The sequence below is a fragment of the Lolium rigidum genome, chromosome 7 (assembly GCF_022539505.1).
Source record: "Lolium rigidum isolate FL_2022 chromosome 7, APGP_CSIRO_Lrig_0.1, whole genome shotgun sequence".
NCBI lineage: Eukaryota > Viridiplantae > Streptophyta > Magnoliopsida > Poales > Poaceae > Lolium > Lolium rigidum.
In genome coordinates this window covers 228,399,517-228,414,713 of record NC_061514.1, presented here as the reverse complement: position 1 = coordinate 228,414,713, position 15,197 = coordinate 228,399,517, and the positions used below count along the sequence as shown (strand labels likewise).

General features: G+C 44.9%; 1 protein-coding gene across 1 annotated transcript; it reads right to left on the bottom strand.

Moving 5' to 3' along the window:
* Nucleotides 1–387: 387 nt before the first annotated feature.
* Nucleotides 388–3,308, bottom strand: LOC124676925. Its single transcript, XM_047212938.1, has 2 exons — nucleotides 2,990–3,308; nucleotides 388–1,361 (listed from the first exon to the last, which is right to left on the bottom strand). Exons 1-2 carry the CDS (start codon nucleotides 3,250–3,252, stop codon nucleotides 488–490), a joined length of 1,137 nt encoding a protein of 378 aa, XP_047068894.1. The 5' UTR covers nucleotides 3,253–3,308; the 3' UTR covers nucleotides 388–487.
* Between the last annotated feature and the right edge of the window lie 11,889 nt (nucleotides 3,309–15,197).

Below are 15,197 nucleotides of genomic sequence, written 5' to 3'. Positions count from 1 at the left end.
GAATGTCTGAGTACGGGGAGTTGGGGTCATCCTAACCTATCCCTAATAAAAAGATAAATTCTGCTGCGTGCTACATATCCATTTTCTCTTGCACCAACATGGCAGAGCACGGATGCCTCGGTGCACGGCGCCTACGACTCACCACGGGGATGGGCATCATAACTAATGCAAAAATTAATAATAACTCCGTTCTGATGAATAAGACGCACACGTATTCTAAGACGCACTTTGACAAAAAAAAGGTAAAACAAAATCTTGATTATTTTGTATGTAATTAGTATTGTTAGATTCATATTGAATAATGATACTACTAATTTTATGTCAACAATTTTTATATATTCGGAGTAATTTTTGGTCAAAGATAAAACATGGAAAACAAGGGTGCCTTATTCATTGGAGGAATGTAGAGAGTAACTAATAATACCATACAAGAATGTAACCATTTGTGATGGCAAATGTATACAGCGGGTGCAAACTGCAAGACAATTTACTGCATGAAGAATGGGATTACAAAGTTATCCATCTTCACTTCTCTCTCAAGCTCCTCCTTTTCAGCAATCTGCTTTAGCGTAGTCCACCCTTTTCTTGCTCGCTTCCTTGAACTGCCAGCAGGCTGTGTAGAGTCACCTAGTGCAGATTTAGTATTCGAAGCTGACTTACTATGACTTCTAGGGGCCTTGCCAGTAATTGAAACACAACTCTGCCCTTTGTTGTTCAGTGTACTTCTTGTCTTCAATTGTTCTGCCGAACCTTTAGGTGCAGTCACTTCTCCCAGTTTGTTCTTCTGAGGAGTAACAAAATTTGACCCAACTACAAATTCTTCTTGAGAAGTAATATCAGACATGGGCTTGATTTCATTCATAAATTTATAATGTGTGGTGCTTTCTACAATTTTCTGTGGGATGTCTTCCTGAACCGTTGCAGATGCCAACTGACCACGATCCATCATTGGAAAAACAACCCCTTTCTCTATTTCAGAATCTTCAGAAAGATTAGACTTTGGCCCGTTAACATGTTTATCCTTTTCAAGAGTAAATGTTTTCAACCTGTCAGATTCCAGTCGTGAGACTGCCGTTAAAGAATACTCGATCCCCTTTTTTGTAGCTACTCTTGCCATGTTCATACTTTCTCCTTTCAACATTATGCTGGCTATGTCCATGCTAGCAGGCTTTCTTGATGATAATAGGCTCTTCACCATACCCTTTCCACTACCCCGTATTAGGTTTTGGTCTCCACAGAAATGGCATGCATACACAATGCTGTTTCGGCAATAATTTGACTTCTTCCGCCTCTTTGCTTTCTTTTTGTTGTTCTTTATACGGATTGTGCAGTTGAAGCCTGGCTGTAAAACTGATTCACACCTGCAATATTTGAAGATTCTTTCTTCAGAGTTCCATATAAGGCTTATTGATATGGACAAAGCTACAAATATGAAAAGGCAATGCAGCATAACTAACAAACTACAATGACCACATACACAATCTAAAAATGCAAAATAATATTGTATCCACTTAAACCTGGCCACTGGTAGAATATGACATCATACTGCAGCCTGGAGATCTTTTTTTTAAGCACTGTTGTTGGTGTCGTCAGCTAATAGTATTGTTTTAAGGAATAAGGACCATTTTGCCAACTTGCTAAATGAAAGGAGTCGGAATGTGCTGCTGTGAGCCAAACACACAATTCCCAGTATTCACTAGACACCACAGTTTTCATCAGGATTACTAAAAGCTAACTTCTAATAGGCAAGGCATATAAAAAGGAAGCATATTTGGTGCACATGAGCGCCATTGCTCCTGGTTTTCAAAATATTTAAAAATTGTATATTTGTGTTTCAAAAAATCGTCACATTTATTCCATGAATACATACATATGTCCTGAATACTCGTACAAAGCTTCGGTTGAAATTGCATTATATTTTGAGCTACAGGAAAAAACAAATTTGGGGCTACGTATAGGGGCAGATATTTGTCAGAAAGTTTTCTTTTTTGTATAGCTAAAAATAAAACATATTTTTCTCCCAAATTCATACCGTATCTTCGGAATGTTTATATGTATGTGGATATTTAATTTTATTTTTGAAATTCAAAAATATGATTTTGAAAAAGCAGGAGCACTAGTGCTCATATGCCAAAGACACTTCTCGATATAAAAATAAATATGATACATACATAGCAGTATAACAGATCTGAGATGAAAGATTAAGCAAGACAGCCAGTAATTTATTCTAAGCTGGAATATTCATACAACATTACCAGCACGGCTTCTTATTTCTTGTATGGTAGTCATGATTTTTGAGTTGCAACTCAAAAGTGAGTCGCCAACACTGCGACTCAGTGTATAGTCGCCACAAGTCACTGTATAGTCGCGAGTCGCCGTGATGTTTGGAAAACGACTCAGCGACTAAACTGAGACTATACAACAACTCAAAAAGCATGATGGTAGTAAACTCACGTTTTGACAACACGAGGATCCAGAAGAATCAGCTAATGGGATGCAAAATGTTTGTCCTACAGAATGCATGACCAATAAACTTCCCATCTTTTCTTTCACTTTTGTGAAACTCATATTTCGAGCACAAGGCATTTCACTGAAGTTCTGTATGTTGAATCATTTTCTTGGCATTACGACCACCCATCTGAAGGCTACTCTAAAATCATTGTTCCAGAAACCATGGGAAACAAAATGATACCACTCACTAGTGTGCTGAAAACAGAAGAGAAACCAGTGAAACATAGTGGTACCACTTGATCAATGTAAGTCAACAAAAAACTGTGGGCTTGTAGCGCTAGGAGTTGAGCACCGATAAACCAAACTCGGGTACCTAATAAGGCCTAAATAGTAAATCGTACTCCCTCCGTTCTTTTTTAATTGACTCGGATTTAGTACAAGTTTGTACTAAATCCGAGTCAATTAAAAAGGAACGGAGGGAGTAACAATTAGACACGAGAATGGATGAATTTGAGCTACAGAGTCAGCTGTAACTCACCTCTGGCAAAGGAAGGAGGAAGCGCCTATGGGAATCCCGGGGGCCACGGCGTCCGTGGCGAGGCGGTGGCCTAGCAGTGCCCCGATCGGTCCAACCGCAGCCTCCCCGCTCGCCCACGCGGCCAGCCGCTGCAGGTGCTGGACCCTCAGCAGGGAGGCCGCGTCGGCATGCGTCTTCCCGGAGGTCTCCTCCCGGAGCGATACGGCCTGGTTGGTGGACCTGGATGCCGACGAAGGGCCAGCGTTGCCCAGCTTCTTCCCCATGTAGCCGCCGCTTCTTCTTCAATCAACGGTACGGTGGGTGCGCCCACGGAGGCGGTGGAGGCGCCCGTCTCACGAGTCACGGCGGCGAGGACATCTCCGACCGGGCGACACGTCTAAAATGTCCGCCCGCTTTGTTTGGGTCGGTTTAAATGGTCCAAATGGACCGTGCGTCATTTTACGTCGGGTGCCTCAGTGGTATAACTTTTTTTTTTGGTTTTGCATTTTTTATAAAAATATAATTTACATAGTAAGAAAGGAAAATAAATAATATAAAACTATCGTCGTCGTTGAGCAGGACGAAATCCGGTACCGGCCACGGCCAGTTGGCAACCGACGGAACATACATCGGTGCCGCCAGCGAAGGTGGAAGTGGAGCAGCCCCCGCCGGTGGTTGAGGTGGAGGTGGAGCCGCCACATATTGTACGCCGCAGGTAGAGGTCGAGTAGGAGGTGGCGGTTGCGGGGCCGAGTTCTGGAGCGCCCGTCGTAGGGCCTCTTCCTCCGTGAGACCCGGCGGCATGATGTCGGAGCAGCGGCGGCTGCACGGTCGGTCCACCTCTGAGACGTGGACATCGAGCGTCTCAATTTCGTCGTGGGTCATCGTCGCCGGGAAGTTGAACTTCCGGCCCTCCGCCATGGCCGCCTGCCAGCCATTCGTAGAAAATGCAGGCGACTAAGTCGTCGCTGTCGTCCTTGGCCTCCTTGTTGTGGTAGGCTAGCGCGTTGGAGTCCTCGTCGTCGTCGTTGTCCTGTGGAGGCACCGATGGCTGCCGTGTTCTACGACGAGGTGGCGGTGACCTGTCAAACAGGAAGTCCCGGTCGCCGAGGGAGCCCGCCTGCCTCCTCGAATCCTTGGTTTGGCGCCAGGTGTGCTAGCTATTAGAGTCTACGGCGAAGGCGGGATCGGCACGGAGGTCCGACAGGTACCGCCGCCTGCGCCTGATCTCGACGCTCCTTCCTGGCTCGCGCAGACGCACTAGCAGGACATGCACCCGGAGGTGGCTGAGCCGGTGCCAAGCAGGTGCACGTCCCGCCAGCCTTCGCACGTCATCCAGCTCTGGTGCATGAGCCGTGCCACCTCGACAGGAAGCGGCACCATGTTCATCCACTCCGCCTTCTTAGTGCCGCTACCGGATGCCTCAGAGCCGTGCTACTTCTTTCCCATGGTTATGCGATGGCGTGCGGCGGTGAGGAGTGGGAGTGGAGGTGTCAGTGGTGTGGGAAATGGCAGGGACGATGCCGGTTGAATTTTAAAGTCCGGGCACGCGCGAGACACGATACCATTAATGGCGGCGCAGAAGCCCAGCCGCCGCCGGCCAGTGCGCGTACAGAAGAGGCAGCCGCGACATTGATGGTGAAGGTTGCGGCGCAGGCGCAGACGCGGACGCGGACGCGATGACCGTGGAAGAGATGACTGATACGTTGCAAACGTATCTATAATTTTTTATGCTCCATGCTTTTTTGTACCAATTCCCTCCTGTTTTATGTGCATTTCGATACACTTTTTAGCATTTTTCGGAACTAACCTATTGACATAGTGCCACAGTGCCAGTTCTTGTTTTCTGCTATTTTTGTGTTTCAGAAAAGTTGTAAAGGAAATATTCTCGGAATTGCACGGGACAAAAACCCAGGACCTTATAATTTCGAGGGGAAGCCTGAGCCAGAAGGAGACACGCAGGGGAGCTGCCACGTGGCAGTGCACAGGACAGGCGTGACCCCACCCTTGTTGGAGATATGCCCAAAAGGCAATAATAAAGTGGTTATTATATATCTTTGTGTTTATGATAAACGTTTGCATACCATGCTATAATTGTATTAACCGAAACACTGATACATGTGTGTTATGTAAACAACAAGAAGTCCCTAGTAAGCCTCTTGTATAACTAGCTTGTTGATTAATAGATGATCATGGTTTCGTGATCATGAACATTGGATGTTATTAATAACAAGGTTATATCATTGAATGAATGATATAATGGACACACACACCCAAATAAGCGTAGCATAAGATCACGTCATTAAGTTCAATTTGCTATAAGTTTTCGATACATAGTTACCTAGTCCTTCGACCATGAGATCATGTAAATCACTTATACCGGAAGGGTACTTTGATTACATCAAACGCCACTGCTGTTGACTGCCAAAACCCACCGGCGGGCAGCGGCCTTGTCAACACCGTAGAGCCGGGAAGAGCCTAGAGCTGCGGCTGGCTGAGACCCCTCCGAGCGACGGCCCGCAATGCTCTTCTGGTCACACGCGGCGATGCGAAGTGCAAGGGCGTGCCACCTGACCTATACCCGGTCGGGAAGGTGATGAGGATGCCTCGCTTAGTTTCCTCGCAGGGCATACATGTAAACGTTAAATACGAGCCTCGATCGGCTCTCGAGTTATCTCGTGAATCGGCTCAAAGAGCCGATCCACCCATGATTCGTACGGGGTGCACGAATACTTGGTGGTCCCGCTTGATCAAGATAAAGCTAATTAGATCTACGACGATTTAGGGTTTTCACCGCATAATCGGATCATCCTACTCCAGGTTGGGCCTCGCGGCCACGCACGGTGCTCGTAAGCCGATCCTAAACAAGGCCTAAAAACCAACATGAAGTTGATCCTCGGAACATCCTGTTTAGGACTTGTGAACGCCACCCTACGTGCCACTGGATCCTCCCCCTTTGTAAGGCCTAACTATTGCGGATATTAAACTAATCCTTGTAGAACAAGGAGCAATCGTAACGGATCAGATCTACTAAATAATGATCAAGCGGGTGCCGCCCCCACACCGAGATAGGTGTGAGGGCGGCTAGATATGCAAGGGTTGCACTACGTAAGCATGCTTAAACGAAGAACAATGCTAACCCTAACACATCTATGATAACTACGTTGCTCGCCATCAAAAGCGCTTCGAGTACGAGCAACGCATGAACAACGTGGGGCTTGTGCTGCCTAGATCGCAAGATGCGATCTAGGCGAGCATGTCGCTTATCCGATAGAAACCCTCGAGACGAAGGAGTTGGCGATGCGCCGAGATTGGTTTGTTTTGGGGTTGAACGTGAGTTGTTGTTTATTCCATAAACCCTAGGTACATATTTATAGTCCGAGCGGACTTTCTACCGTGGGAATATCCCCACCGTACACGAGACAAACTCTAACTCTTAATCCACAACGCAATCTACTATAAAAAGATACACGGGTAAACTAGCCCAAATTCTCCATATAAGGCCGCTTCGAAATCTTCCACGTGTAATCTTCCAAGCCCATCTCTCTCGCGGCCCACCTCCTGATTTGACCAAAATCTGGTGATAACACATGCCCCCTGGTTTTGGCAATGATAATTCCAAAACCACTCGTTTTTCCTTCGAAGGGTCATGTCATGGCAGAAGCAGAGCACGTTACAGCATCCGTCATCATTATGCCCCGTCTTCTCGGCTTCTCTACAAATCCCGACAGCTTTGGCGTCGATTCCTTGGAAGCTGTAATGGCATTAAACCTTCACCAGATTTCTCATTACTTAACCGTGCCGACTGGTTAGCTCTCTTTATCCTCTATTCCATCCCAGCCATCGGCACCAAAAACCCTCTCCTCCCGTAGCAATGTCTTCCTCTTCCTCTTCCTTCTCAAAACTCTTCCCCCAATCTTCGCCGAAGAAGAAGAACGAAGACAGCCTCCACCCCGCGAGTGAATCCCTTCTCCTCCGACAAGGAGGAGAAAGAAGGAGAAGCAGGCGAAGGCCAAGGTCCCCCCTCCGCCAAGCTCCCGCCGAAGAAGCGCTCCCGCATGTGGGCGGACAGCGAGGACGAAGATGATGACGAAGAGGAAGAGGAGGAGGAGGACTCCTCCTCCTCCATCGGGTATCCGCCGACCAAGCGCTTCCGCTCCTGGGCGGACAGCGAGGATGATGATGATGACGAGGAGGAAGAGGCTCCGGCCAAGGGCTGGGGCAGCAGCGACGAGGAGCTCCCCGGGAGCAGCGCCGACGACGTCGACGGCGGCGATGACGAGGACAGCGACGACTAGTAGTATAGGACTAGTAGTAGCAGTGCACTAGGCACCAGATCCTTCTCTTGAGAGCCATCGGCTCTTTCTTGTAAAGCCGCTCCTTGGAATTAATGAAATTGTTCTTTCCATTCATCCTTTAATCGCTCCAATTTCATTCCTTCCGCCTGTCATGCTAATACCGATAGCAACGCGTTGGACTTCTTTCCTTTTGAACGCCGAGGAAACCGGATTCTAATTAGCTCGTAGGCTAAAAACTTCTCAATTTTTAGGCTGCGATTAGATATCTGACCAAAATTCTTCGCAATCCCTTAGCCGACAACAACTCATCGGCTATTTTGAGAATCCAGTCCCTTTCCTTTTCTTGCAGCAACAGCACAGTCCAAGCTGCCCCCCGAGCTTCTTTAGTTCTTGCTGGCTAGATCGGCTCCTTTCCTTTGGTGAATCTAATGCAATCCATCCTTGACCTGATCCGCCCGCCCATGCTGCTCCTGATATTGTTCTTGAAGAGAGGATCTGAGCTTCCAAACTGCTCCATTGAGGAGTTCCTTCATAAAAAATCTCCCTTGTGCTCCATTGACCCTCTGATCGTAACAGTTACTCCCCTTGAGTCGATGGCCATGCATCGGCTTTCATATCCTTAAGCCGATGCCTGCTGCATCGGCTGTGTTCGAAAATTTTCGAATTTTCATATATTTTTTTTTTATTTGGCCGATTTTTCTTAACCGTTTCTTAATCGGCCCCCAATGTTTCCTTGCACGTATGTTCTCACATGTTTATCTGCCCATGTTCATCTGATTATATGCCCCCCGAGCCGATACCTGCTGGATGACTGCAGATATCGGCTTGTATGGATAGCCGGGCAACCGCACTTGTACGTCGGCTTCGCAAAAATCCACGCTGACTCTCGTCTGCCGACGTGGCCACTGCTTAGTAGATCGGTGCTGAACGCAAGCAGAACATGTGGTGAAAGTAATTTTGGCCGATTGCTGGAATCGGCCTCCATATTCATTGGAGAGCTGACCGAAGGTCCTGTAATGTCCCTTCATAAACTTTTTGGGGCCGATCACAAGGATCAGCCTCGCCTGGTTTGCTCATTGGTTTAATCTTGCTATTCGGTTAGGCTGGATAAAACCAACCCAACCTCTGACTTGATGCGCTTGCCGTCGTCCACCTTGAGTGCACCGTAGAGTCGTGGAGCACTAAGCTCCGTCGGCAAGACGAGTACCATGTTTGTGCCAGCCCGATGTCTCATCATCGGCTTTCTCTGTTTGGGGCGCCACTCCATTTTCCGTGGACGACCCTCTTCGTCCAGGGCTCGCTGAACTTTTGCAGCCGGATCAGGTCGTGCCTTCCTTAGCGTATGCGAGGTATAACCTTTCGGCTTCCTCCGGGCCGCGCAATCGCTCGAACCCCTGCGCTTTTGGGAACGACCGAGTCCGTCGGGGCACCACCTTGGCCGGTGGTACCTGTCTTCTTCTACTTCTCCCTCGTCTTCCGAATCCTCAAGATCTGCCCAACGAGGTGACTCAGCCGCGTTTGCTTTGTGGCGGGAGAGGCCCTAGGCGCTCGAACACGGACACGTTGGCTGCCTCCTTCTTCTTCTTGTTGCATTCTCGGTCAATTGCCGATTGTGGGCAATCGGCTCATTCCTGAATCCCAAGCAGTGTCCGAAGAAGGGGCAGTCCCAGTGATCCGGCGTTGTCATCTTGCTCCCTTGATGTTTCCGTGGCACAGCGCTCGTGCTCCTCCTCATCGCGATCCTCGCCGACGATATCTTCCGGCTTCTCTAGCCGGACGATCTCCTCTATCATCATAATTGGACCGTCGGCGTTGGTCATACCGACTCACATATTTGTTGAGGAGGTGATCGCAGAGGGGTCGCCGATATCTTATATTCTTCACCTCTCCCTCCGTGACATAGCGCTTGCCATCATGACGGAGCCGATCGCGTGGAGCGGCCTCCTCTCGTATCCTTGCTATGAGAGCAGCGTGCCCTCATCTCCATCTTTGCCGAGTGGTTCCCGATGGCGTGTATTTCACACGTTCGTTGGGCAACCCCAAGAGGAAGGTATGATGAGCACAGCAGCAAGTTTTCCCTCGAAAAGAAACCAAGGTTTATCGAACCGGGAGGAGCCAAGAAGCACGTTGAAGGTTGATGGCGGCGGGATGTAGTGCGGCGCAACACCGGAGATTCCGGCGCCAACGTGGAACCCGCACAACACAACCAAAGTACTTTGCCCCAACGAAACAGATGAGGTTGTCAATCTCACCGGCTTGCTGTAACAAAGGATTAACCGTATTGTGTGGAAGATGATTGTTTGCAGAGAAAACAAGTAGAACAAGTATTGCAAGTAGATTGTATTTCGAGAAAGAGAATTGGACCGGGGTCCACAGCTCACTAGAGGTGTCTCTCCCATAAGACGAACAGACATGTTGGGTGAACAAATTACAGTTGGGCAATTGACAAATAAAGAGAGCATGACAATGCACATACATATCATGATGAGTATAGTGAGATTTAATTGGGCATTACGACAAAGTACATAGACCGCCATCCAACCGCATCTATGCCTAAAAAGTCCACCTTCGGGTTATCATCCGAACCCCCTCCGGTATTAAGTTGCAAACAACAGTACAATTGCATTAAGTATGGTGCGTAATGTAATCAACAACTACATCCTTAGACATAGCATCAATGTTTTATCCCTAGTGGCAACAGCACAACACAACCTTAGAACTTTTCATCACTCGTCCCGTGTGTCAATGCGAGCATGAACCCACTATCGAGCATAAGTACTCCCTCTTGGAGTTAAAAGCATCTACTTGGCCAGAGCATCTACTAGTAACGGAGAGCATGCAAGATCATAAACAACACATAAGCATAACTTTGATAATCAACATAACAAGTATTCTCTATTCATCGGATCCCAACAAACGCAACATATAGAATTACGTATAGATGATCTTGATCATGATAGGCAGCTCACAAGATCCGACAATGATAGCACAATGGGGAGAAGACAACCATCTAGCTACTGCTATGGACCCATAGTCCAGGGGTAGACTACTCACACATCACACCGGAGGCGACCATGGCGGCGTAGAGTCCTCCAGGAGATGAATCCCCTCTCCGGCAGGGTGCCGGAGGCGATCTCCAGGATCCCCCGAGATGGGATCGGCGGCGACGGCGTCTCGCAATGTTTTCCGTATCGTGGCTCTCGGTACCGGGGGTTTCGTCACCGGAGGCTATTTGTAGGCGGAAGGGCAAGTCAAGAGGCGGCACGGGGGCCCAAACCACGGGCCGGCGCGGCCGGGGGTGGGGCCGCGCCGCCCTAGGGTTTGGCCACCCCGTGGCCCCTCTTCGTCTCGTCTTCGGTCTTCCGGAAGCTTCGTGAGAAAATAGGCCTCTGGGCTTTTATTTCGTCCAATTCCGAGAATATTTCTTTACTAGGATTTCTGAAACCAAAAACAGCAGAAAACAAGAATCGGCACTTCGGCATCTTGTTAATAGGTTAGTTCCGGAAAATGCACGAATATGATATAAAGTGTGCATAAAACATGTAGATAACATCAATAATGTGGCATGGAACACAAGAAATTATCGATACGTTGGAGACGTATCAGCATCCCCAAGCTTAGTTCTCGCTCGTCCCGAGCGGGTAAAACGATAACAAAGATAATTTACGGAGTGACATGCCATCATAAACTTGATCATACTATTTGTAAAGCATATGTAGAGAATGCAGCGATCAAAACAATGGTGATGACATGAGTAAACAAGTGAATCATAAAGCAAAGACTTTTCATGAATAGCACTTCAAGACAAGCATCAATAAGTCTTGCATAAGAGTTAACTCATAAAGCAATAATTCAAAGTAAAGATATTGAAGCAACACAAAAGAAGATTAAGTTTCAGCGGTTGCTTTCAACTTGTAACATGTATATCTCATGGATATTGTCAACATAGAGTAATATAATAAGTGCAATAAGCGAATATGTAGGAATCAATGCACAGTTCACACAAGTGTTTGCTTCTTGAGGTGGAGAGAAATAGGTGAACTGACTCAACATTGAAAGTAAAAGAATGGTCCTCATAGAGGAAAAGCATCGATTGCTATATTTGTGCTAGAGCTTTGATTTTGAAAACATGAAACAATTTTGTCAACGGTAGTAATAAAGCATATGCATCATGTAAATTATATCTTATAAGTTGCAAGCCTCATGCATAGTGTACTAATAGTGCCCGCACCTTGTCCTAATTAGCTTGGACTACCTGGATTATCACCGCAATACATATGCTTTAACCAAGTATCACAAAGGGGTACCTCTATGCCGCTCTGTACAAAGGTCTAAGGAGAAAGCTCGCATTTGGATTTCTCGCTTTTGATTATTCTCAACTTAGACATCCATACCGGGACAACATAGACAACGAGATAATGGACTCCTCTTTTAATGCTTTAAGCATTCAACAACAATTAATTCTTTTCTCATTAGAGATTTGAGGATGTTTGTCCAAAACTGAAACTTCCACCATGGAACATGGCTTTAGTTAGCGGCCCAATGTTCTTCTCTCACAATATGCATGCTCAAACCATTCAACTCAGTGTAGATCGCCCTTACTTCGGACAAGACGAACATGCATAGCAAGTCACATGAAATTCAACAATGAGTTGATGGCGGTCCCCAAGTAAACATGGTTATCGCACAACAAGCAACTTAATAAGAGATAAAGTGCATAATTACATATTCAATACCACAATAGTTTTTAAGCTATTTGTCCCATGAGCTATATATTGCAAAGGTGAATGATGGAATTTTAAAGGTAGCACTCAAGCAATTTACTTTGGAATGGCGGGAAAATACCATGTAGTAGGTAGGTATGGTGGACACAAATGGCATAGTGGTTGGCTCAAGTATTTTGGATGCATGAGAAGTATTCCCTCTCGATACAAGGTTTAGGCTAGCAAGGCTTGTTAGAAACAAACACAAGGATGAACGGGTGCAGCAAAACTCACATAAAAGACATATTGAAAACATTATAAGACTCTACACCGTCTTCCTTGTTGTTCAAACTCAATACTAGAAATTATCTAGACCTTAGAGAAACCAAATATGCAAACCAAATTTTAGCATGCTCTATGTATTTCTTCATTAATGGGTGCAAAGCATATGATGCAAGAGCTTAAACATGAGCACAACAATTGCCAAGTATCACATTACCCAAGACATTATAGCAATTACTACATGTATCATTTTCCAATTCCAACCATATAACAATTTAACGAAGGAGAAACTTCGCCATGAATACTATGAGTAGAAACCAAGGACATATTTGTCCATATGCTACAGCGGAGCGTGTATCTCTCCCATAAAGTGAATGCTAGGATCCATTTTATTCAAACAAAACAAAAACAAAAAACAAACCGACGCTCCAAGAAAAAGCACATAAGATGTGGCCGAATAAAAATGTAGTTTCGTGGGAGGAACCCGATAATTTGTTGATGAAGAAGGGGATGCCTTGGGCATCCCCAAGCTTAGACGCTTGAGTCTTCTTGATATATGCAGGGGTGAACCACCGGGTGCATCCCCAAGCTTAGAGCTTTCACTCTCCTTGATCATGTTGTATCATACTCCTCTCTTGATCCTTGAAAACTTCCTCCACACCAAACTCGAAACAACTCATTAGAGGGTTAGTGCACAATATAAATTGACATATTCAGAGGTGACACAATCATTCTTAACACTTCTGGACATTGCATAATGCTACTGGACATTAGTGGATCAAAGAAATTCATCCAACATAGCAAAAGAGGCAATGCGAAATAAAAGGCAGAATCTGTCAAAACAGAACAGTTCGTATTGACGAATTTTAAAATGGCACCAGACTTGCTCAAATGAAAATGCTCAAATTGAATGAAAGTTGCGTACATATCTGAGGATCATGCACGTAAATTGGCATAATTTTCTGAGCTTCCTGCAGGGCAGTGGGCTCAGATTCGTGACAGCAAAGAAATCTGGAACTGCGCAGTAATCCAAATCTAGTACTTACTTTTCTATCAACGGCTTAACTTGGCACAACAAAACTCAAAACTAAGATAAGGAGAGGTTGCTACAGTAGTAAACAACTTCCAAGACACAAAATAAAAACAAAGTACTGTAGGTAAAAACATGGGTTGTCTCCCATAAGCGCTTTTCTTTAACGCCTTTCAGCTAGGCGCAGTAAAGTGTGTATCAAGTAACATCGAGAGATGAAGCATCAACATCATAATTTGTTCTAATAATAGAATCATAAGGTACCTTCATTCTCTTTCTAGGGAAGTGTTCCATACCTTTCTTGAGAGGAAATTGATATTTTATATTACCTTCCCTCATATCAATAGTAGCACCAACGGTTCGAAGAAAAGGTCTTCCCAATATAATTGGACAAGATGCATTGCATTCAATATCCAAGACAACAAAATCAACGGGAACAAGATTATTGTTAACGGTAATGCGAACATTATCAACTTTACCCAAAGGTTTCTTTGTAGAATGATCAGCAAGATTAACATCCAAATAACAATTTTTCAGCGGTGGCAAGTCAAGCATATTATAAATTTTCTTCGGCATAACAGAAATACTTGCACCAAGATCACATAAAGCATTACAATCAAAATCTTTAACCTTCATCTTAATGATGGGCTCCCAACCATCTTCTAGCTTTTTAGGAATAGAGGCTTCGCGCTCTAGTTTCTCTTCTCTAGCTTTTATGAGAGCATTTGTAATATGATGCGTGAAAGCCAAATTTATAGCACTAGCATTAGGACTTTTAGCAAGTTTTTGCAAGAACTTTATAACTTCAGAGATGTGGCAATCATCAAAATTCAAACCATTATAATCTAAAGCAATGGGATCATCATCCCCAATGTTGGAAAAAATTTCAGCAGCTTATATCACAGGCAGTTTCAGCAGTTTTAGCAGTTTCAGGCAGTTTTTCGCGCTTTGCATTAGAAGTGGAAACATTGCTAACACCAATTCTTTTATTAGTATGAGTAAGAGGTGCAGCAACATGTGTAGCATTAGCATTACTAGTGGTGGTAATAGTCCAAACTTTAGCTATATTCTTCTCTTTAGCTAGTTTTTCATTTTCTTCTCTATCCCACCTAGCACGCAGTTCAGCCATTAATCTTATATTCTCATTAATTCTAACTTGAATGGCATTTGCTGTAGTAGCAATCTTATTATGATGATTCTCATTAGGCAAAACTTTTGATTTCAAAAGATCAACATCAGCAAGCAAGACTATCGACTTTAGAAGCAAGTATATCAATTTTCCCAAGCTTTTCTTCAACAGATTTGTTAAAAGCAGTTTGTGTACCAATAAATTCTTTAAGCATGGCTTCAAGTCCAGGGGGTGAGTTCCTATTATTGTTGTAAGAATTTCCATAAGAATTACCATAGCCGTTGCCATTATTATAAGGATATGGCCTATAGTTGTTACTAGAATTGTTCCGGTAAGCATTGTTGTTGAAATTATTATTTTTAATGAAGTTTACATCAACATGTTCTTCTTGTGCAACCAATGAAGCTAACGGAACATTATTAGGATCAATATTAGTCCTATCATTCACAAGCATAGACATAATAACATCAATCTTATCACTCAAGGAAGAGGTTTCTTCGACAGAATTTACCTTCTTACCTTGTGGAGCTCTTTCCGTGTGCCATTCAGAGTAGTTGATCATCATATTATCAAGAAGCTTTGTTGCTTCACCAAGAGTGGTGGACATAAAGGTACCTCCAGCAGCTGAATCCAATAAATTCCGTGAAGAAAAATTTAGTCCTGCATAGAAGGTTTGGATGATCATCCAAGTAGTCAGTCCATGGGTTGGGCAATTTTTAACCAGAGATTTCATTCTTTCCCAAGCTTGAGCAACATGTTCAGTATCTAATTGTTTAAAATTCATTATG